We start from the raw sequence: 19,761 nt of genomic DNA on the forward strand, positions 1-19,761 counted from the left end.
GGTAATGCGGTGTGTGGGGGAAAAAATGGTTCATGAGATAATTCAGGTGCAGCTCAGTTTGCAGAAAGGAACGTCATGGCCTTCAACGGCGGCGTTGGAGAGTCGAGTGTTGGGGAAAGCTTATCCCCAAACTGATATAACCTGCTTCTCCAAATTTGGAGATCCGGCGGGGGCAACTTTATCAATCTCAGCCAGCCCTGGGCGTGTCAAATCTTGGGCCCGGGCGGGGCTACGAGGGTGCCATCATTTGTAAGCAAAAAGTCTTGGAGATTTGAGAAACGCCTCTTAGTACAAGTATTGGGTAGGAATTTGGATCGATTGTCCTCCTTGTGTTTCTGATTCAGTAGGGGGTTACAAACAGTCACGTGATTATGATCCGACGGTTCAGTTGGAGAATGAAATCATATGCGTACGATGGATAGGGCCGGGAAGGGCCTCGTGGAGGACTGGAATCCGGAATAAGGATCAAACATCAATTATGATCAGCTAACCGGTTAATTTGAGTATGATCTTTGTTATACTGAAAACGTGAGTGTAATGGACACATATATCTACCGGCGAGGACTTGCCGTTTTTAACTAATTTACCACATAACTTTGCATCACTTGCTGGAACTAGGGAAGTGTAAACCTCTGTTCCGAGTATAAAGTTTGTCCTTAGCGTGGTAAACGATGAGGATGTATGACCCCACACAACGCTTGACCTGTTAGATCCTGGTTGCGTATGGTTCAGCTTTGTTATATTGAGTTTTTACTGTACATAGATGTATGTACAAACTTCTGCCATGTGCAAATTGAGAGCCATGAGTGTGTGGAGGATGTTGCTATTGACACAAGCTGACCTACAATACATAATGAACCCAGCAATCACGGCATTACAGGCTGAAGCGTATATAGAGTCTATGTGCTCCAGCCCTTGCACAAGCAACCAGAGAACAAATACATTGGAGAAGTTTCAAACATCAAACGGTCCCGAATTTCGGACTATCAAATCGGAGACCCAGCCTCTGATCTCAGCCACAACAACGTAGCCTCCACATCCAACATACGCTCGAGATCGGAGAAGATATCCGCCTCCATGGGCGTCCAGCCCAGCATCTCGCGGGCGCGGCGCGCGACCCCCAAACTCGTGGAACTCACATTCATCTGGCCGCCATACCAGAACCGCTGCACGACATGATTGGGCAGATCCTCGGCTTCCGGCGAGTCCAGCCACCCCCTCTGGTACCCCAACTCCGCCAGTCGCCGGGTGACATCCCCCCACGCAAACTCGCCATTCTCCGCAAAATAGTACCCGTGCTCGTTCCACAGCTCCCTTGGGGAGTGCTCGTCTACCGCCGCCTCCGTCAGTAACAGGTACATCCGCGCAATGTCCTGCGTGTGCACCATGTGCCATCGGTTCTCATTCCCGTGGATGGTGAACGCCCTCCGGCGGCGGAGCATCACGTTGAGCAACCGGGGCACCTGGATGGAGCGCGTGAAGCCGGGGAAGCGCGAGGGCCCGTAGACGGTCGGCGGGCAGACGATGGCGGTGCGGATCTGGGGGTGTTCGCGGCCGCGCAGGATGGCCATGTCGACGTCGCGATGCGCCGCCCAGTTGGGCAGCACGTGGTCGTAGCCGGTGGGCTCGGGATCGGCGGCGGATGGCAGACTGGTCAGCTCCGCGACGCCCTCGAGGTCATTGTAGTAGCGCGGAATCAGCTGGCCCCAGTTCGAGGGCTGGGACTCCATCTCCCAGGCGATGATCTTGGCGCCGGAGGTGTGAGTTACCGTGCCCTGCTCTTTACGCCGGGCCAGACCTCGGATGATGGCTTCTGCAGCGGGGAGGTGGTCGCAGTTGGCGAAATCTGATCACAGTCAATGATTCTGTACGTAGAGTGCACTGCACATGTCCCCTGCGATGCATACTTAGGACAACATCAGATTTGCTGCTCTCCTGCTCTAGCAGGTCGACGTCATCCAGCGACCCTGGGATAATCTCAACGGTTGGATAGTTAGTTCGGAGCAAACTGATCTTGCGGACGTTCCGGACAAGAACGACGATCTCCCAGTCCGGATGTTTTTCCACGAGTATGTGTAAGAAATCGCCTCCGATGAGGCCAGTTGCGCCGGTGCTGATGCTCAATCAGTTGTTGTTGTCTTGCTTGGGTCTGTAGTGGGTTTGCGTACATGAAGATCCTCAAAGCCATACTTGCAGGCTGACTGAAATGTCGGCGTGAGTTAGTGGATCAGGCCAACGCGTGTCAATGTCAATGTCCCTCACATCAGAATTAGAACTCACTCACCCGGACGCGGGGCACAATCGCGGAATTAAGAAATGAATCGACTACATCGAACCATGCTATCTTTCCCTGCTTACAAAACATGATTGAGTTGTCCATGAGTGGGGACGCGAGATCCCCAAACTTGGAGATCGCCCCATTTTGGAGAAGCTCGCTGCACGCGGCACGATTGAGGAGTAGGGCGCCATCCACTGCTTCTCCTTTCTTTACAATATGGCATTTTTACCAGGGTAGTCTCACTTTGGGGCACTCGCGCGCCTAACCTCTCTGTCCTTCTCTCGCATGAGCGTTCCTGCTCTCTTCCACGGACGTCGTATTACAAAGCACTTGTCCAGAGACATAGCGTTCAATACAGAGAACAAGTTAACCAGAAACAGCTCCGCATTGAAGTCATCGAGAACGGAGCTCAACAAGAGTGAACGAGGTACCCAATTCTTAATCATAGTTGCTAGTCGAGCTGAGCTTGAGTCTTGGACAATTTCCAAGCCGGTCAGACGCTTGGTACGTGTAAGTAGGCATGTACATGATATTCCAGCAAAACACAATCCGACACTCCCGGAGGTTATTTCCTTTACTCGTATCCCCCCCTGTTACAGTACTTATACCAGATGTTAAGTCCAAATTGCCTGAGCACATGACTGTCTTCGGTGATTGGATTGTTCTGCTCGGTAGTAGAGCGAATGGCGACTGATCTTCCGAGACAACAGATTCCACTACAAAATCGTCAATAATCGCAAGAAAAGGGCAGCGAGATTAGGCAGAGGGTTCATACACTTTGCCACTTGCTGGATCATACATGATCTTGTCCGGGTCACCCTCCGCATGCTCCTGCCCGTGTAGGCGCAGCGCTCTGTAGAAAGCAAGTCAGCAATCAAAATAGCAGAGGTGCAGGCAAAAGGCCCGTTCTCACTCAACTAGGTCCACAGCTCGTGCCCTGATCGCATCAATCTGCCGTTGCCCGCGGAGGTGGTCGATATAAAACGACAGGGGAAAGCCCGGCAACCGCGTCATAGCAATGAGGTTCATCCGCCCGCCCGGATTCTCGAACTCCGGGCTCTTGACGGTGCATTTCCAGTGCAGGAGCTGAGGGAAGCCGTTCACTCCCCGTGCTGCCTCTAATGCTTGTACTTCCCATGTGAACCCGGGTTGAGCGATGCCGCTGAAGAGCCTGCTGGCCTCGCAGCCACGCCTGAGGACTGGGTGCTGGCTATTTGTATCAGACAGTAGAGATGCTGGTTAGTAGCCTTCCTAAGAAGTAGACAAATTTGAACACCATGAGGCAGGGACTTACTGGATGAAGAATTTGACCACGACTTGCTGCTGATCATCGAGCTTTGTGGCATGGAAGACAGCCCGGCGCTCAATGTAAGGGCGGTATACTTTCTCGGAAACGAGTCGGTTTAGTAAGTACCTGCGTGTCCCGACTTGAAAGTTTCTTCCTTCGAATTTGATCAGGGTGGCTTCTGCAAGAACTGGGTAGTTTGGTGGTTCATCTTGGGCAATGTCGGTCATGGTTTGGAGGAGGAAAGGAGTTAGGTGTTCAAGTTGATGAAAATGGTGGGATTGATGTCAATTTATGAATAGCGGTGCGGTAAATACTGCAAGGGATGTTTGGTAGGCGCGGGATATGGCGACATCATGTGGTCATGGCGGGCTTGGAGCAGTCGCACAGCTTCACTTCCTGATCAATCAATCAGAGAGATAATTGAACGCGATTTGAAAATTCACATGATCTAGAAAAGTATGGATTGCTTGGGAGGCAGTTCGAAGGGTATCGATCGACTGTGTAAAACGAAAAAGACGGGATGGGCTTGATCTGAAGCAGTTACTTGACCTACTGTATGCTAAGTTGCTCCTCATCAACTGACATTTGACATTGGTGTTTACGCTCAATATTTTTGCTCGTGGAATTCAAGAATCTAGGCTTTACACAATCATTCACCAGGACGAACGATAAGGTTCGAGTCGAGGTAACTGCCAAAAAGCGCCTCGAGCCACTGCATCTCTTGTACCACGGATTCCCCCCGATCTGCACACTCGAATGATCTTTCCGCTGATTCTCTCGAAACGCAATCCCGGTTGGCAAACAGGCGGGAAGAATGAACTCCCTCGGAGGGAGCGCTGTGAGCCATGACTCGCCGTACGATGTGACCCAGCTTTGACACGTTCCGGATCAACTTCCCTGAGATCCATGTTTTACGAGGGTAGGATTCCAAAGCATGAATTGCTTTCAGGGCCATGTCGCCAAATGCATCCTTGCAAGACGGCTGTTTTATTATGAGTCCGATTGAGATGATGGCAGCGCTCAGTAGATAATGAAAAAAAGGATATGTGAAGACCGTCTGCTCCTCGCAAATCTCAATGCAATCTTGAATCACGTCACTGGCAATTTGTGCACAGATCCGTTCATTGTCCAGCCCGGTAAGAATGATGGCTGGGGAAGAGGTGGTCTCTTGAAGCATGGGCCTGCGGATGAGTAGACGCAGCGAGAGCCATCGCTGCACGGTGTCAGTAGATTGTTCCAGAAGTTTTCAGTTATTCGAGACTAGGATGAACATACGACCCGCATGAGCTTTTGCTGCTTGGCTAGCCAGCCTACTGGCTTCTTGGATTGGGATTCCTCCTGCCCAAGGTGGTAGACAAACTCTGGTGGAACCTCCCTTTGCGCCCGAGAGATCAAGTGCTCGAAATGTTCGCGAAGCAGGTGACTGTTTCGAGGAGAAGACTGCATGGCTGAATCAGCGCCGTACATCCCCTCCCAAACCTTTGCCAGCACTCGAGAATAGATCACCATTGCAGCAAGATACGGGATTGGGGTCACTGCGCCTGTGGCTCTGCCGTGTGTTTTCGGAGCGGAGGCTAGACTCAAATTTGTGCACACTTGACGATAAAAGAGGCAATCATCATCTAGGCCCTGTGGTAGTGGTGTATTCACGTTCATGTCTTGGATTAGAAATGGGCGTCCAGTGTCAATGGCGAGTCGGCGATCCATGGTATAGAGACACCACCAAAGCCGCCGATTGATTTCGACGTCGGATGGTTTCAGCCCGTCCATAGCAGGCAGGGACCGATGAAGCCCCAGGTACTGAGCGTGAGAAATGGCAATCGCGAGGAGCTTTTCTGCCCTGCCAATTATATCCAAACGGAAGAGATAAATGACCTGGACGTCACGTGAGTCAGCTCACAGCGTTCCCCTTCGCCACAGGAACAACAGGAAGTGAAAACAGAGTCGGTCATACCATCAAAGCTAGAGTCTGCAGCACCAAGACCTGATCGGAGCACTCCTCAAAGCAATTGAGTATGTCGCCGACGAGCTCTGCCGCCGCTCTGTATAGACTCCAACCCGCAGAGTGCCGAGCCTCTGCACCAGCGATGCGAGGGGATGCGGTACAACGTCCCGTGGCAAGACAAATCAGTAGCTGAGCCATCGCAAATTGTTTGTGGCGGCCGATCGGCATACGGCGCTCCGGATCTGCCAAAGACCATGTGGCCCACATCTCCGTGTATCGATGCCACAGCGTCGGGAGATGAAGGAGTGGATACATGGTGTGAATCTCGTTGCAAAAAGTGTGCATACATCTATCCCATTCAGTCTTGTCTGCCGCAATGCCATGTCTGTGCAGAAGTCTGTGGAGATCGGATGCCACGCGAGATGTGGCTTCGCCACTTGGAGAGGACGGGGGGGTCAAGGCCGGTGTCGACATTCGGTCTGGACTCACAGCAATCGCAGACTCAAATCTGTGGTCAGAATTCACCAAATGACCTTCCACCTGATCAAGAGTGTATTGAATGGACGTCTCCCCTGAGAAGCTGCGTTGTTGGACTTGAGTTGAATGTTTCCGCCTTTTGGTAATATCTGTACGAGTCCCTTCCGAGCGTAAACCAGGGTGTGTCGCAGTCAGAGTGTCAGGATCTCGCCCATGTACACTTATGCTCGAATTGGAAGCCAAAGTGCCGATGTTGCGATGAACCAGCTGCTCCAGGTTCTCCAAGCGCACTGCCAGCTCTCTGGTGGTTGGGCTATCCTCGTAATCATCATTCTCAGGTGAATGGTTCAGGGGCATGGTGCTGTGAGAGCGAACTGTCTCCGTTGTTTCAAGACTGTCACGCCTCCTGGACGAGCCGCGATCTTGAATACCCTGCGTTTGGTTCCTGGCCGATCGACGCCTCATGTCGGTGCTTCGCTTGCCGCATGCGCGCCCATACACGGCACAAGGTGTGCAAAGGGGTAATCCGTCACACTAACTTATCATTCCAGTTCTTCCATCGGACTCGCAATGCAATAACGGATCCCAGAGAAATCAAAAGGTGTCTTACTTTGATCTTTCTTTGTTGGCACTGGTCACTGTTAGGCCGTTAGTGCCTGCAGTGCGTGGAGAGATCGGAATCCAAGATGGAACGAGCAACGCACCACGCCTGGGAGACATATTTCCCCCGCTTCTGTCGTCTCGAGCTGGTCAGGTTCAGCTCAGAGCCGCTGTTGTGGACTTCGGCTGCATGGCGCTTCCGTGGATCTGGTGCATCGGATCAGCCAAAGCTTTTCGGTTGTTTGTTGGTTGTAGAGAAAGAAAGAAGCCCCACTTGGTTTTCGCGGCATCTGGTGAGTATTTGAGGTGGAAGCCACCGGAAACGCGCGGCTTGACTGTTATATCCAGAGGTAGAGATTGGTGAAATAGGGATCGAAGCTGCTGACTTGGAAGAGTGGTCCGAACGGAGGAGATGAGGTGGTGGGTGTGATGCGAGTCTCCGGTTGAATCGGCATTGTTGACCGAGTGGGTGATCGTCGGAATTACAGACGGAATTGTACCCGGAACTGAAACCGCCCGGTCCGAACCAGTTGACAATCGGCATCTCTCAACCCATCTTGACAATGCTATGCTGTAGTTTCGAGAATGTGCATGAATCAATGGATTGGGCTCCCCTTCACAACTTTGCCGTATGTTGCTTTGACTGGAAAGTCTGGGAGATGGTACATACAGGTCAAGTGTTAACAAGCACTGCCTTGTTATAACCCGTCCACACCAGGATCATGAGCCTTATTGATGCCTCAGGCATAGAGGTCCTCACTTATGTAACCTTGACGGGGTTGAATCCCCGACAGGGCTGAATCGACACAACTCTGTGGGACGTCTCTCACATAGCAGATTTTGATATGAGATCATAAGGGCCCAGTGGAATGTCAATCAGCGCTCTACTATGCAGGTAGCCTGATGATAGTATTGTACTCGCGGGATTGGAAGGGTACTGTCTGTTTTGCTTTCAATAATTCTCACCCTAACAACGATTGTACTGATTTGATGGTCCGACGACGAGACCAAAGCCAATGATAAGGAGTACGAACCTAACTCCTGGCAGAACTCAGAGTACCAGGGTGTTGGATTTATTACGAGGTACTTAAGTTGGACTACGGTCATCCGGTGCCCTCAGGCCGAAAACAACCTACTCCTTAACACTCGTCAAAGACAGGTTAGAACCACACCAAAAGCAAACAACCACCTCGAAGTCCCCACGCTCTAGATCACACATAAAGTTATTCATCGCACCCCACTCCGTGTCTGACACTCAGCCGATCGTACTCGTATAGGGTTTCAGCGTCGATCAATGGCAAGCCAGAGCCAAGCGGAGAGGAGCTCGTGTGCACGGTCCCCGCGACGTCAACCAGCCCGAGACCCATGGATAGCCCGTCCCGTGCCGCTTGCCTGCTAAGGCTGCAGTAGCTGCCTCTCATTCCCCTCTCTTGCTGATCTCTCTCACTCACTCTCTCTCTCTTCCTCCCTCTCTCGGTGCACTCCATGCATTCACATATCCTACCATACTCATCACTGCCTGCCGAAGAGCAATCATGTCCGCTACACCGACACCGACACCGACACCGTCCCTCACGCTAACCCGTCCCGCCCCAACAGACAACCCGACGAAACCCCTCATCATCCTCTGCGACGGGACCTGGTGCGGTCGCGAGACCAACACGCGAAGCAACATCTACAAACTCGCCGAACTGTTCGGGGTAACAATCGGCACCCGGATCCAGTCTCCGGACGGAGTTCTCTACCTTGAAGGTGTAGGACTGGGCAGTTCATTCCTCGAGTATGTCCCCATTCGCTATCCACCCCATCATACCGAATACCACCCACCACACAGCCCACTCCGCATTCCAAAGCATCACTAACACTTCCCCCCCCCCCCCCCCAGCTATCTCTTCAACGGCGTAACCGGCCAAGACATCGCGCAGCAATGCATCACGATCTACGAATACCTAGTGCACAACTACACCTACCCGACGCACGAGATCTGGCTCTTCGGGCTGTCGCGGGGCGCGTACCTCGCGCGCGCCGTCGCGGGGATGATCAACAACTGCGGCATCGTCCACCCGGTCCGGATCGCGGGCACGAACGAGATCGACGCCCCGCAAACCCGGCTGCTGTGCGAGACGGTCTACAACCTCTACCGGTCGCCGTACGCGACGAACGCGCCGCACGCCCCGCAGTCCCTGCGCTTCCGGCAGACGAAGTCGTGGCCGCTGATCGGCGACGAAGACCCCGCGGACCGCACCGCGCCGCGGTTCCACCCGCCCATCCGGTTCATGGGCCTCCTCGACACGGTCGGCAGCCTGGGCATGCCCGAGTACACCGGCGGGGTCGGGCTGGACTGGCCCGTGTTCTACGATCAGCATGTCTCGACGGTCGTGGCGAATGTGCACCATGCGGTCTCGCTGCATGATCGGCTGTTTGTCTTCCAGCCGTGTCTCGTGAGTCGGGACCGCGCGAGGCATTGCCGGCGGGATTGGGAGCGGTTCGGGGTTACGCGGCAGGAGTGGCTTCCGGGGTGCCACTACGATCTCGGCCGCCAGCGGTTCCGGTTTCTGCGCGAGTTCGGCGGTGGGTGGCTCGAGTCCCTGCTGGCCAGTCGGTGGTTCGGGTTCGCGAGCAAGGTCATCGAGCCCAACCATGTGCTGGCGGATCTGGCGCTGCGGTGGATGCTGCTGGCTATCCGCGCGCAGAGCACTACCGTGAATTATGAAGTGGTAGCCAACATTGAGCGGGTGATCGAGGATGTGACGGAGAGTATTCGTGGCAGAGCGCGGGAGCCCGGTCGCACCGGCGACGGCGATGTCTACGGGCATGTCCTGTCGTATGCGCCGTTTGGGTCGCTGCTTCTGGACGTGGTGCGGACGCTGCGCGGGACCCGAGGCAAGGTGTCGGCTCTGTATCAGTTGTTCTTCGATCTGCGGGACCGGCTGATCCCAGATGATAACGCTGTGGTCTACGATTTCTACGGGTTTGATGAGGATATCCCCGGGTGTGTCGGGGATTTGGCGCGGGTGAGTGAGCGGCGGTACCCTTCCAAGTCGTACGTGAAGTGGAGGTTGAGGCAGTAGGGTGGTTGGGTGGGCAGGGGGCACGGTTATTCTTTGGCTTGCGTCGTGCTATAGCATCAATGAATTGCTTCCACCGGGATGGAAGTCACCTTGCAAAACGTCATCTTGCAAGTGACGAGGTACTGTACTGTGCTACAACATTCATTGGGAAGTACAGAGCATGCGCGAGACGGTGTAACTGTAACACACTCATGTACCTGGTTCCCGGGTCGAGGAATCTGCCGCAGTCGCAGGTACTGATTCCGCGTCCGTCCGTAGTCGAACATTCGATGAATGGGTGACGTTTATTGATCCTGCAAGATATAGGTTCCAATGCTCCCTTCTCCTCTTCCATCCATCATCCCCAATATGGTACGATGGTTCAAGTATTCAAACGACCGATAAAAACAATCAACCGAACAAGACCATGCCACGCCCCGTCTCCGGAATGCAAACTTGAGTCACGCGGCAACAAACCATCAACAACCTCACGGAACGACAGATCTCACTTATCCAAGCTGAGCAATAGAAAATAGGACAGTGACATCATCACCGCAATCGAACCATTCTCGCCGCGTTCCACGAAAGACCACCATGTTTATCTGGGGTGGCTGGGAAGACATTGAAGGTGGCTGGTGGTACCACCGGGAGCAACCGATGCGGGGAAAACACCTACACAAACAACCTCGGCTGGGTAATATGGGGGGCTTATCTTATCGCGCCCCGCTTAGGGTTGGTCTTTTGCCCCACATGCTGACCCTCTGCAAGGCATCATTGGTCCAAGGATAATCAAGATCATCGTTCGTCAACAGTATTTCCGGCCATCGCGGTGCTATCCGGTGAAATTTCTCCGGTAGAGGTACTGGCTATAAAGTACCGTCAATGACAGGGATGCGCTTCCAGCCAGGAATCAGTGACTGAATCCACGGTACGGATTACCCCCCCCCCCCCCACAGAGGACCGTCGACAATGCGTTTCATAACAAACCGGGCTCAACTTCTCGGGCTGGGTCTGCTGGGTGCCACCGGCGTGCAGGCCGTGAACCTCAGCACTTCTGCACAGAATCTCTTCGACGAGTCGATGGTCATCCAAGATGCGATCTACGACCCTGCTGCCGCGTATCTCCGGTACTTCTACTTCCCGCTCGCGGCCGGGCCACATGAGACCCGGTCGAGCGTATGGTATGCGGCGGGATTGCTGCAACGTGATCGAGGGGAGGATCGCCAGGAAGCGGTGAGAATCTTGCAGAATGTCATCGGAGGTCAGGAGAAGAATGTCTCAGTGCAGTGGTATGGCGATTACACCAAGTACCCGGAACAACCGACGGTGGGGACGCCGGCTTATCCTCCTGTTGTGAGTACATACCCAACCGACGATCATCTGCTGAGAGATCACGCGAGAGTGCTGACGGTGGCAAGATTTATAATTCATGGGACCCCAACTGGCGCGGGTTCATCGGGACGGCATTGATTGTCATCTACGAGGAATTCGGAGACCGACTTCCCAGCTCCATGCAAGAGCTGATCCTCGACAGCCTGTACAACAACACCGTCGGTGACACTTACCGCGTTGGCGGCGTAGATGGCGACAATCTGTACCCCGCGTACTCGAACGCCTGGCTGATGCGGACGGTGGTGGGGTCCTGGACGGGACGCAAGTTCGGCAATGCCAATATGACAGCCGCAGGCGACAGCGACGCCCGCGCCTTTTTGGAATTGTTCGACCGCAATGGCACGCTCTCCGAGTTTAATGGGCCGACCTATGCCGGAGTCTCGCTGTATGCCCTCACCATCGCAGCGAAGTACCTCGGCGCGACCAACGCCACCATCGGCCAGCAGGCGCCCCGCGTGATCGAGAGCATATGGGGCTACGAGTCGCAGCTGTGGAACGCCAACCTGCGCAACTTTGCCGGGCCGTGGGACCGGTCGTACGGCTACGACATGAACAAGTACGTGGCCATCATGTCGCTGTGGGTGTGGTCGCTTGTCGACAAGGAGCATGTCTTCCCTAATGCGACCTCACCGGTCTGGACGATGGCCCACGCCGACGACTTCGAGATCGCGCCGCTCATCGCCGTTCTGTCAGAGTTCCATCGGACCCTCGTACCTGCTGCTGCTCGCTCACGCCTTGAAGGGTTCGCGGAGGAGGAGCAACGTACCTACACCGGGCACGCCTACGCACCGCCGGCGGATCTCGAACCGCGCAACATCACCACCTGGCTGTCACGCAATCTGACCATCGGAACGGCCTCCTTCAATCAGTCCGTCGTAGGAGGATTCTCTGAGGATTCAACCTCGTTCAGCCCAGCAGTCGTGCAGTGGCTCCGCCCTGACGCCTCGATCGGGTATTTCAACCTCTATCCGCAGGAGACAGCCCTGGTAGCCGACGTCGCCCCCTACGCGTTGAATCTGACATACCCGCTGGGCAACGCGTCGAGCACCTTCACATTCGTTCTGGCTTCGAACCCCCTCCGCGCGAAGCGTGATATCGCAGGGTTTGAGGATGTAGACGGGCTCGCGATCAAGGTGGTAGGCGGTACTGTTGATCCCGTTCCCGAGATCTCGTTCTGCGGGCTCCTGGGCGGCACGTGTGAGGTTATTCAGTGAGTCTTCTTCCGCCACATCACCTTCTATCTTTGGTATCTTATGTCAAATCGGAACATACTAATCGTTATTCAGCAACTTCGAGTTTTGGAATGTGACATTCTCCATGCCGGCAAATTCCACGGCTGTTCCCAGCGTACAGTTGAAATTTGCATTCTAGGACGAAAATTGTGCGGTTCAAGCCAAGGAGAACAGATGCTGAGCATCGATGATTTGATCTCCTGGACCTCCGTCCCAGAGAAAATTTAGAAAGCGACAAAAATACCACTCAATGGCTTATCTTTTTCCGACAGCTATCATGCTGGAATTGCTCCGTAGAGTACAGACCAAGGCAGCAAGAAAGCAGGAGTCGATCCGCTCTTGAGCAGGGGATGAGGGTGTCCGTGAGTGTGTGTGGAAACGGGATAGGTGGGCGAAGCGTTGAGGATTTGATGAAAGGGTCGAGAAGCGACCGGGAAGGTGAAAGCTGAGGGCGCGATGATGAGCACGTGATATCATGCGCAGGGGCCATGAGCATCTGGAGTAGGCGCATCCAATTTGGACGCGCAAGGTCTAAAGTAACCCCTACGTTGGCCTTGACTCTAATTATTCAAATGGAATCAAGTGAAACAAGCGTAATCTGAAACAAACCCATTGTCACGGTGTGAGTATTTTGCGTGTATCCGGCGTTCGTTGTGATCGGAACCAGTTTCTACAAGCAAAATCGGAAGTACTGTGTTGCAGTAAACTCATAGTAGGGAGACATCAAGGCTACCCGCAGTAGACTGCGACCACACACATAGTCAGGGTGACATGATATTCCTCCCCTCAGCCGTCTCACAGAAGTTCATTTGGCCTATCCTCGCTAAGCAGGATGGAGACCTACACAGGAATAGACGGCGCCACATCCAGCAAAAAGTCACAGCGCGCCGGAAGGTAATCGAGGGCGACCTTCTCGAAACCCTCGAGGGTGACGACAAACTCCTCCTGTGTTGTGCGCAGTTCCGGCAGGGCGGGCTGGGTGGCGTTGGTAAGCTTATGGGCATTGGGATCACCCGTCTGGACAAAAGAGGCGTAAGCACCAGCAAAGCCCTCGTAGACGAGCGGGTATTCCGCCTGGATGGGCTCAACGCCGGCCTACCACTGGGCCTCGTCGCCGTGGTTGGTCGGCGGGATGGTGTACTCGATTTGGTAGCCACCGGTCTTCGCTCCTCCAGCAATCCAGTGGCCCGGGCAGGCGAGCACGAGATCGCGGAAGACGAGTTCGGCGCGCACCCAGGTCTGGTTGTACGCCCCGATGGTTTCGGTGGCACCCTCGACCGGGTAGAGGGTCTCCAGGCGGGCGCGCGTGCTGGTATTGAGGCTAGGGAGGAATTCCGTCAGCCACACCCCGAACGCGGCGACCGTGTCGTTGAGCGGCGGGTCGCCCGACGAGGTGGAGCGGTTGAGGGCAGAGGGTAGGAAGTACTCCCCTTCCAACTGGGCGTATGTGGCAATAAAGGCTTCGCCGTTGAGGCGCTGGTTTTGGACGGCCTCGCTCAGCGTTTGCGTCAGGAACCCGGTGTCTGGCTCGATGACGGGGGCCCAGGTGAACATGCTGGGCCGTATTTGTCGCTCTTGGTGATGGTGTAGGCGGCGGCATTGAGGACGTCCACATCGAGGGCACGCAAGCACGCTAATTGACCATTGCCGGCAGTGGTAGTACTACTATTACCAGCCGTGTCGGAGGAGGAGCAGTTAGTCAGGATGACCAAGGAGTCAAAAATAGCCTACGACTCCGGGGCATTATAGGCGTAGGTCTTGGGCCAGTAAGGGCTATCCATAATGCCGCGGCGGAAGAGAGGGGGTTGAGTCTGCCCGTCGTGGGCGATCGTGTGGGCGACGACGCTACCCCCACCAGCACTAGTGCCCCAGAGGGTCACATTTCCAGGGTCTCCCCCGAAGAGGTGGATGTATTTCTGCACCCACTCTAGCGCGTACTGCTGATCCAGCAGGCCGACGTTCAGGTCGGCGTCGGCGGCCTCGAAGACCTCGCTTCCCGGCAGGAAGCCAAAGGCATTCGTGCGGTAGTTGGGGCCGACGCCCACAAAGTCGTTGGCCGCGCTGACCTTGAGCGAGGCGGCGTTCAGCCCCGGTGGGCCCGACGAGGCCGATCCCTGGACGAACCCGCCGCTGAAGAAGTTGACGTAGACGGGTCGCAGCGGCTGGCCCGTGGTCCAGGGTCGCGAGTAGACCCCCAGGTACAGGCAATCCTCCGATCCGTTCAGTCCAAGTTGTGGGCAACGCGGAAAGCTGAGGTCAGTGTCGTACATACCGGATACGTTAAGTGGTGGCTGCGGCGCGCGGAATCGGTTCTCCCCCGTCGGAGGCGCCGCAAAGGGGATCTTAACCCATTAGCTGATGTTGCTGATCGTTGAGAGCTTTCCCTCAAATGAGCCGTAGTCAAGGTCCACTTGGAGGGTCTGGGCCGTAGCTGTTCCGAGGTAGGCAGAGCAACCAAGCATCATATAAACGACGCGGCCAAGCCAGTGACGGCTCAGCCCCACGCCGTCCCGGCGCAGGGGCATGTCTGGAAAGCCTGAATACCACTAATGGGTACACCACAGCACAGTACAGCACTTTTATGGTGGATTCGAGGAACCAGAGACGCAGTCAATCGATGAGCACACGGTTCATAATAATCTCTCTGGGTGCAGTTAAGCATGAGGTCTTGGGGGCAGTATTCATAACAAGCCCTCTCACACAGTGGCTCAACATACTTTGAGCGCTGAAGTACTTCGGGGTAGATTAGCCCGAGGCGAGTGCCATCTTCCTGGGGAAGCGGCATCTGCCAGGGAAAGCGTCATCTGCACGGCTATTGATGTGCATGAACTATACTAACAGCATGAAGTAGATGAGATGCGTGGGGGATGCACAAGGGGATGTGTGGGGGGGCATGGCGGGAGATGACATCCGTACCGCATTGAGTTTAGTCGCCGCCCAACGCTTTGCGGGGGCGGGAAGTGTGGAGCCTGAGGCCGTACCGGGCTCGCTTTTCTGTTTGTTTGGTTGTTTGATTGCAATGCGGTTCAAGTCACTAGGAGTATACCTGCCTTGCCTGATTGATAGCATCAGCTCATTGCTGATGTCTGTGACATCTTGAGCCATGATTGGGATGACTGAATGAGGGTCATAATTCCACCGATTATGTTGGACAACTCTTTCCGGGTCTCTTATCATGACTCGCTAGCAAGGGAGTTCCAGGAGCCCATAATGGACAAGAGAATAGAGTTCGAGTCATGACACTTGAACCGCGACCTATTATCCAATTCCCTAAATAATGAGTAATCTGTACAGCTCTTTCTTGCATGCCACGCGTGACCCCCACACCCTCCCCTAAGGCCCACCAGTAACTAACCTTCCTGGACATCCTGCCGTTTCACTCTCCACTTCAGGGTGTCTCGACTACATCCAATCATCCTAACCATGTGAGACACCATGCTTTCAAGCCAGGCCTCCGGCGGTGGTTAGCTTGAGTAAGGATGAAATGGGGGTGGCGCCCGGGTAGAATGAAGTGGGAACCGTCGAGATCGTAAAGGACTGGGTCGAAGGGAATGGGGTGCTTAGGTCATTGGCCATCGTCGAGATTGAATACGTCCTAATGAGCGCCAATTGATCTCAGTGGTCCCGAAGACCCGTGCAACTAGGATTCAGACTTACGGCGTGGCGGTAATGGTCGTGGTGGTCGTGTATGAATCGCCAGCATGGCCATCGGACTCCGAATAAGCTCCACTGCCAAACGCATTCTCGCAGGTCCAGGTGACATCATCGCCGCTATCAGTCCAGAGAGCGACGTCGTCCACCACAATATCTGCGCATGTATCATTCACAGAGCAAAGCAATCGGATTGTGGGTCGCGAATTGTCCGAATTGTATCCATGCCAGTTCTAAATCAAGTCACACGCGATTCTCAGCATTCTTGCATACGGAGACAATCAAGTCCAGTCACGTACCATAAAAGTTAGGTCATACACCTCGAGCCCGTCTCCATCACCTTGGTCACCCCAAAACCCGGTCAGGCTGAGCAGATAACTGCCCCCGTGTTGGATGACCGTATCCCAGATCACGTTACTGAGCGAGCCGCTCGACCGCCCCGTAGTCGGAAATATCACAGATCTTGGCATTCGCCTTGTCCGAATAGGAGGTCAAGGGGCCAACACTGCCGGAGAGCTGCGCGCCAACAGTGGCAGATACCGCCCATATCCCGGAGACGACTGGAAACGGATACATCTGGGACAATATGTGGTTGAGATTCAGTCACAATACTTGCTATCTTGGGGATGCCTCATTCACGGGCAATCATACCTAGTCCCTTTATATGTCTCGTTTCTCCCTCTTCGAGAGGTCCTGATCGACATCATTCATAAGTAACACAACCCGCGTACGCCAATCCACGAGACACCACAGGGGGTCTCTTCACCCAACAAATGGCACAGGCCGTCTCCATTGTTGACAGGATCAATCACAGACTGAGTCTGGCAGTCGGTTCTCCTACTCGCACCGGGTTCATGATCCCCCGAGGGGACACATTCAATCGCCGACCCGTGTGAGGCGTAATCATCGCCTGGGCTTGCAACCCGACAGGATGCTTACGCATGCCCATTTCGATTAACCAGGGGGAAGTTCTCGCGTCTCATCTCACGCGCAGGATTGCGGTGGTGAATAAATTCTCCGTGTACGAGTTGTCCCTGTGCTTCAGTTGTAGAATCCGGTTCGGATGACGGCTTCAGATATGAGCACAGACCCCGGATCGCTTGCGCATAGTCAGAGAACGGTGTGTAGGCAAGTTCATTCCTTTACTGTACTGCGTCGCTGCTGATGTTACACTGTCAACCTTTATGGGCTGAAGTGGTGGTGTGAGATCTGCCAAATCGGTGGAAGGACCGAGAAGCGATCACGGAAGTTGACAGGTGAAGGTGAAGGTGAAAATGAAGCCGCGACGGTGGTCACGTGGTGAGCTGTCCGAGATGCCTGCTACAACAGAAGCGAAGGTGCCTCCAAGGTTCTCTCGGTGTGCTTCCCTACCCTCCGCCGTTGGGTCGTTGGGTCCCCTCCTCGCTCAGAAGCATCTTTGCAACGGTAAGCACTTGTCCTCCATTCACTCTTGGAACGACTCTTTACCACGATAATAACCAAAGATACGACGTGTCCAGAAAAAGGAGTCTGCTGTGAGGCCTGATAAACACAATTGGGTGTTTCTTATGACTAAATTTCCCTCTGCATGATTACTGATTGACGCCTCCCATCTGTCAGGAGGTCTCTGCCTACGCTTCTACCAGCAATACAATGGTTACACTTCCAAATTCCCCTCTCCTCGGCAGTTACTGGCCAATTTTCGCTCGATACCACGTCATCCTCGCTTGATCAACACAGCCTCCCCAGCTCCAACCCAGACCTTCCTCTGTTGCACCTTCTCATACTCCGCAATGCCAACGATTCTGCCCTGCGTATTCACAGACTGACCCGCCAGCGTGATGTTGGCGGCCACGTCCACGCCCGGATTGGTCAATTTCATCACCTTGGCATTTTCCCAGCCGGCCGCCGGCAACTTAAGTGCCGTGTATGGCCGCTGGGCCGCAGGGGAGGTGGAGTTCCACACCGACAGGCTGACCGCGACGAGCGACTCCAACTGGCCGTTGTCATAAACAGCATAGGCGCCGAAGTCGGTGGTGTTGACCAGCACCTCGGTCTGCTTGTTGCCACCGGAGAAGACGTGGGCATTGAACAGGGCAGCATAATAGATGGGGAACACAGTGGGTGCCGTCTCGTTGAAAATCACAGGCAGCCAGCTGGCGTAGGGGTATCGCGTGCCCATGTGGAAATGCACGCGTTCTACCCGCAGCGACGAGAGGTACAGCACGTAATCGACCGCCCAGACCGCCGCCGCCATTACGTCCGAGATGCCCCGCGCGCCCTGGCATGATATTGAATTGGTCTCGCCCAAGACATACGGGATGCCTGATGCCGCGGTAACGTTGCCCAGGTAGTCGTGATACCACACCCGCGACAACACATTTGTCCGGTCGAAGATCGTCGTCGCGATCGTGGGGCCCACCCCGGTGTAGTCACAGGCTGCACCCATGTACTAAGATCCCGATGGTCAGTTAACATTTACAACACAAGTATAAGGGACAGCTCACCTCATGGTCTGCCACGCTCTTCGCCTTATCCGCACGCATCCCGTCCGCTTCGGCATTCGCCACGTTCCAGTCCGTCGCCGCCGTGACATGGCGCGGAGCTTCAAAAGCACATCCCTGGAACAGCTGATCCGCATCATGTTGGGTGAGATTCTCGCTGATAGCCGATGCATACTCGTTCCATTGATCGACGTAGTCTTGGATTTTCCAGTTCGCCGGTCGTCGTTGGCCTCCGGCCCATGCTGCATATGCCGCCCCCACGTCAATCAATTAGTGAAGTGTATCATGGCGTTACACAATCGAAAGAAGAAGAAGCAGAACTGTGGATGGGGAAAGGAGTTCAAACGCACAATCGACCTCATTACCAATCTCGAATCCGTAAAGCGCATCCCCAATGGCGTGATAGGCAGCGTGAGCCTCGAGAACACACTGCGCCAATCCATCCCCCACATCAAACAGGGTTTCGTTCTCAGCATTGAAAAAGTTCAGTCCTGAAAGTCTTCCACATCAGCATTCTTCACCCTCCATCTGCATTCCGGTGGAGCGATGCTACCAAAGATATACTTAGAGCCAGCGGGGAATTGCTGAAAGGACTGCAGAAACGCCGGGCCAAAGTACGAGTGACGCGGCTGGCTGGAGGCAATGGAATCAAACGGATCAATCAACGCCTCTGTCTGGTCAGGATAGTAGACCGCCGAGTTCTGCGTACTTCCGCCCACCCGGAAGATGGGAGCCTTGCCAGCAATATCTTTGAGGTTTTGAATGACCTGGCGCGAGAACAGGTTGGGATGTCTGTCGAAGCGATCCAGCTAAAAGTTAGTCTCATGCTTGCTCACTCCACCTTTCTGGGTTGCAAGGGGGGCTTACGTATCATTCCCAGCGTAGTCCACAATATAGCAGAATTCAATGGAGAAGGAATGGTAGTCAGCATCATGCACGGGCTTCTCAGGGCGAGGAGACGAGGCAGGAGCCAGCGAAACTGTACTGGTCACATTGTACACCGTAGAAGCGATTGCCCAGCTTCCCAGGTGCAGGAGGTTACACAGCGTGAGTAACAGATATAGAGAGAAGGCCTTCATAGTGAAGATTGTAGATAGGCGATAAGAGACACACGGCAGACAACAATAGTTTTGTCCCGAAGAAGCATCGCATGCATCTGCGTATTTGTGCATCTGCGTTTGATGGCCCTGCGTTCACTCGGTTGATCTCGTCCCGAGTGCAAACTCCAGTCGTTCTCTCAGCCGGCGGTTTTTCCTCCAATAACACCCCCCGTCCAGCTCCAAGCACAAGCCGGACCACATGATGGTCTACAATGCTTGATCACCCGCATTGTCGGCGTATGAAGATTATGTGAGAGTTGGAGGA

General features: G+C 54.4%; 9 protein-coding genes across 9 annotated transcripts; 2 read left to right on the forward strand and 7 right to left on the reverse strand.

Annotated features, from left to right (window-relative positions):
* Positions 1-986: 986 nt before the first annotated feature.
* BO95DRAFT_459528 (NAD-dependent epimerase/dehydratase family protein) lies at positions 987-2,188 on the reverse strand (the record flags this gene model as incomplete). Its single annotated transcript, XM_025588658.1, has 3 exons — positions 987-1,846; positions 1,908-2,113; positions 2,169-2,188. 3 exons carry the CDS (start codon positions 2,186-2,188, stop codon positions 987-989), a joined length of 1,086 nt encoding a protein of 361 aa, XP_025446540.1.
* An 846-nt stretch (positions 2,189-3,034) lies between these two features.
* BO95DRAFT_459529 (uncharacterized protein) lies at positions 3,035-3,793 on the reverse strand (the record flags this gene model as incomplete). Its single annotated transcript, XM_025588659.1, has 3 exons — positions 3,035-3,131; positions 3,192-3,488; positions 3,573-3,793. 3 exons carry the CDS (start codon positions 3,791-3,793, stop codon positions 3,035-3,037), a joined length of 615 nt encoding a protein of 204 aa, XP_025446541.1.
* A 617-nt stretch (positions 3,794-4,410) lies between these two features.
* BO95DRAFT_339053 (fungal specific transcription factor domain-containing protein) lies at positions 4,411-6,135 on the reverse strand (the record flags this gene model as incomplete). The annotated part of the gene is made up of 3 exons (XM_025581950.1): positions 4,411-4,779; positions 4,842-5,441; positions 5,521-6,135. Coding segments are annotated over 3 exons (1,584 nt in total), but the record flags the coding sequence as incomplete, so codon positions are not given.
* A 1,774-nt stretch (positions 6,136-7,909) lies between these two features.
* Positions 7,910-9,709, forward strand: BO95DRAFT_220158 (T6SS phospholipase effector Tle1-like catalytic domain-containing protein). Its single transcript, XM_025581187.1, has 2 exons — positions 7,910-8,368; positions 8,474-9,709. The coding sequence occupies exons 1-2, from the start codon at positions 8,124-8,126 to the stop codon at positions 9,657-9,659; spliced, it is 1,431 nt and encodes a 476-aa protein (XP_025446543.1). The 5' UTR covers positions 7,910-8,123; the 3' UTR covers positions 9,660-9,709.
* An 898-nt stretch (positions 9,710-10,607) lies between these two features.
* Positions 10,608-12,401, forward strand: BO95DRAFT_404947 (uncharacterized protein; the record flags this gene model as incomplete). The annotated part of the gene is made up of 3 exons (XM_025583980.1): positions 10,608-10,991; positions 11,057-12,240; positions 12,317-12,401. 3 exons carry the CDS (start codon positions 10,608-10,610, stop codon positions 12,399-12,401), a joined length of 1,653 nt encoding a protein of 550 aa, XP_025446544.1.
* A 475-nt stretch (positions 12,402-12,876) lies between these two features.
* On the reverse strand, positions 12,877-14,126 carry BO95DRAFT_438765 (uncharacterized protein). The gene has a single exon (XM_025585595.1). It carries the CDS (start codon positions 13,814-13,816, stop codon positions 13,358-13,360), a length of 459 nt encoding a protein of 152 aa, XP_025446545.1. The 5' UTR covers positions 13,817-14,126; the 3' UTR covers positions 12,877-13,357.
* BO95DRAFT_459534 (alpha/beta-hydrolase) lies at positions 13,990-14,787 on the reverse strand (the record flags this gene model as incomplete). The annotated part of the gene is made up of 2 exons (XM_025588660.1): positions 13,990-14,604; positions 14,674-14,787. The coding sequence occupies 2 exons, from the start codon at positions 14,785-14,787 to the stop codon at positions 13,990-13,992; spliced, it is 729 nt and encodes a 242-aa protein (XP_025446546.1).
* Positions 14,788-15,521: 734 nt separating this feature from the next.
* On the reverse strand, positions 15,522-16,721 carry BO95DRAFT_220180 (pectin lyase-like protein). Its single transcript, XM_025581188.1, has 4 exons — positions 16,565-16,721; positions 16,213-16,489; positions 15,920-16,146; positions 15,522-15,857 (listed from the first exon to the last, which is right to left on the reverse strand). Exons 2-4 carry the CDS (start codon positions 16,381-16,383, stop codon positions 15,704-15,706), a joined length of 552 nt encoding a protein of 183 aa, XP_025446547.1. The 5' UTR covers positions 16,384-16,489; positions 16,565-16,721; the 3' UTR covers positions 15,522-15,703.
* An 888-nt stretch (positions 16,722-17,609) lies between these two features.
* Positions 17,610-19,475, reverse strand: BO95DRAFT_449783 (glycosyl hydrolase family 79 C-terminal domain-containing protein; the record flags this gene model as incomplete). Its single annotated transcript, XM_025587967.1, has 5 exons — positions 17,610-18,344; positions 18,400-18,638; positions 18,747-18,887; positions 18,950-19,188; positions 19,264-19,475. The coding sequence occupies 5 exons, from the start codon at positions 19,473-19,475 to the stop codon at positions 17,610-17,612; spliced, it is 1,566 nt and encodes a 521-aa protein (XP_025446548.1).
* Positions 19,476-19,761: the final 286 nt, after the last annotated feature.

The sequence above is a fragment of the Aspergillus brunneoviolaceus genome, assembly GCF_003184695.1.
Source record: "Aspergillus brunneoviolaceus CBS 621.78 unplaced genomic scaffold BO95scaffold_6, whole genome shotgun sequence".
Classification (NCBI taxonomy): domain Eukaryota; kingdom Fungi; phylum Ascomycota; class Eurotiomycetes; order Eurotiales; family Aspergillaceae; genus Aspergillus; species Aspergillus brunneoviolaceus.

Bases quoted from the DNA above. Each gene is read 5' to 3' on its own strand.
- BO95DRAFT_220158 (XM_025581187.1), top strand. From the start codon at position 8,124: ATGTCCGCTACACCGACACCGACACCGACACCGTCCCTCACGCTAACC. The intron at 8,369-8,473 runs GTATGTCCCCAT...CCCCCCCCCCAG, and splicing joins CTGGGCAGTTCATTCCTCGA to CTATCTCTTCAACGGCGTAA.
- BO95DRAFT_438765 (XM_025585595.1), bottom strand. From the start codon at position 13,816: ATGTTCACCTGGGCCCCCGTCATCGAGCCAGACACCGGGTTCCTGACG.
- BO95DRAFT_220180 (XM_025581188.1), bottom strand. From the start codon at position 16,383: ATGCCAAGATCTGTGATATTTCCGACTACGGGGCGGTCGAGCGGCTCG. The intron at 16,147-16,212 runs GTACGTGACTGG...GACTTGATTTAG, and splicing joins TGTATGACCTAACTTTTATG to AACTGGCATGGATACAATTC. The intron at 15,858-15,919 runs GTAAGTCTGAAT...GGCGCTCATTAG, and splicing joins ACGACCATTACCGCCACGCC to GACGTATTCAATCTCGACGA.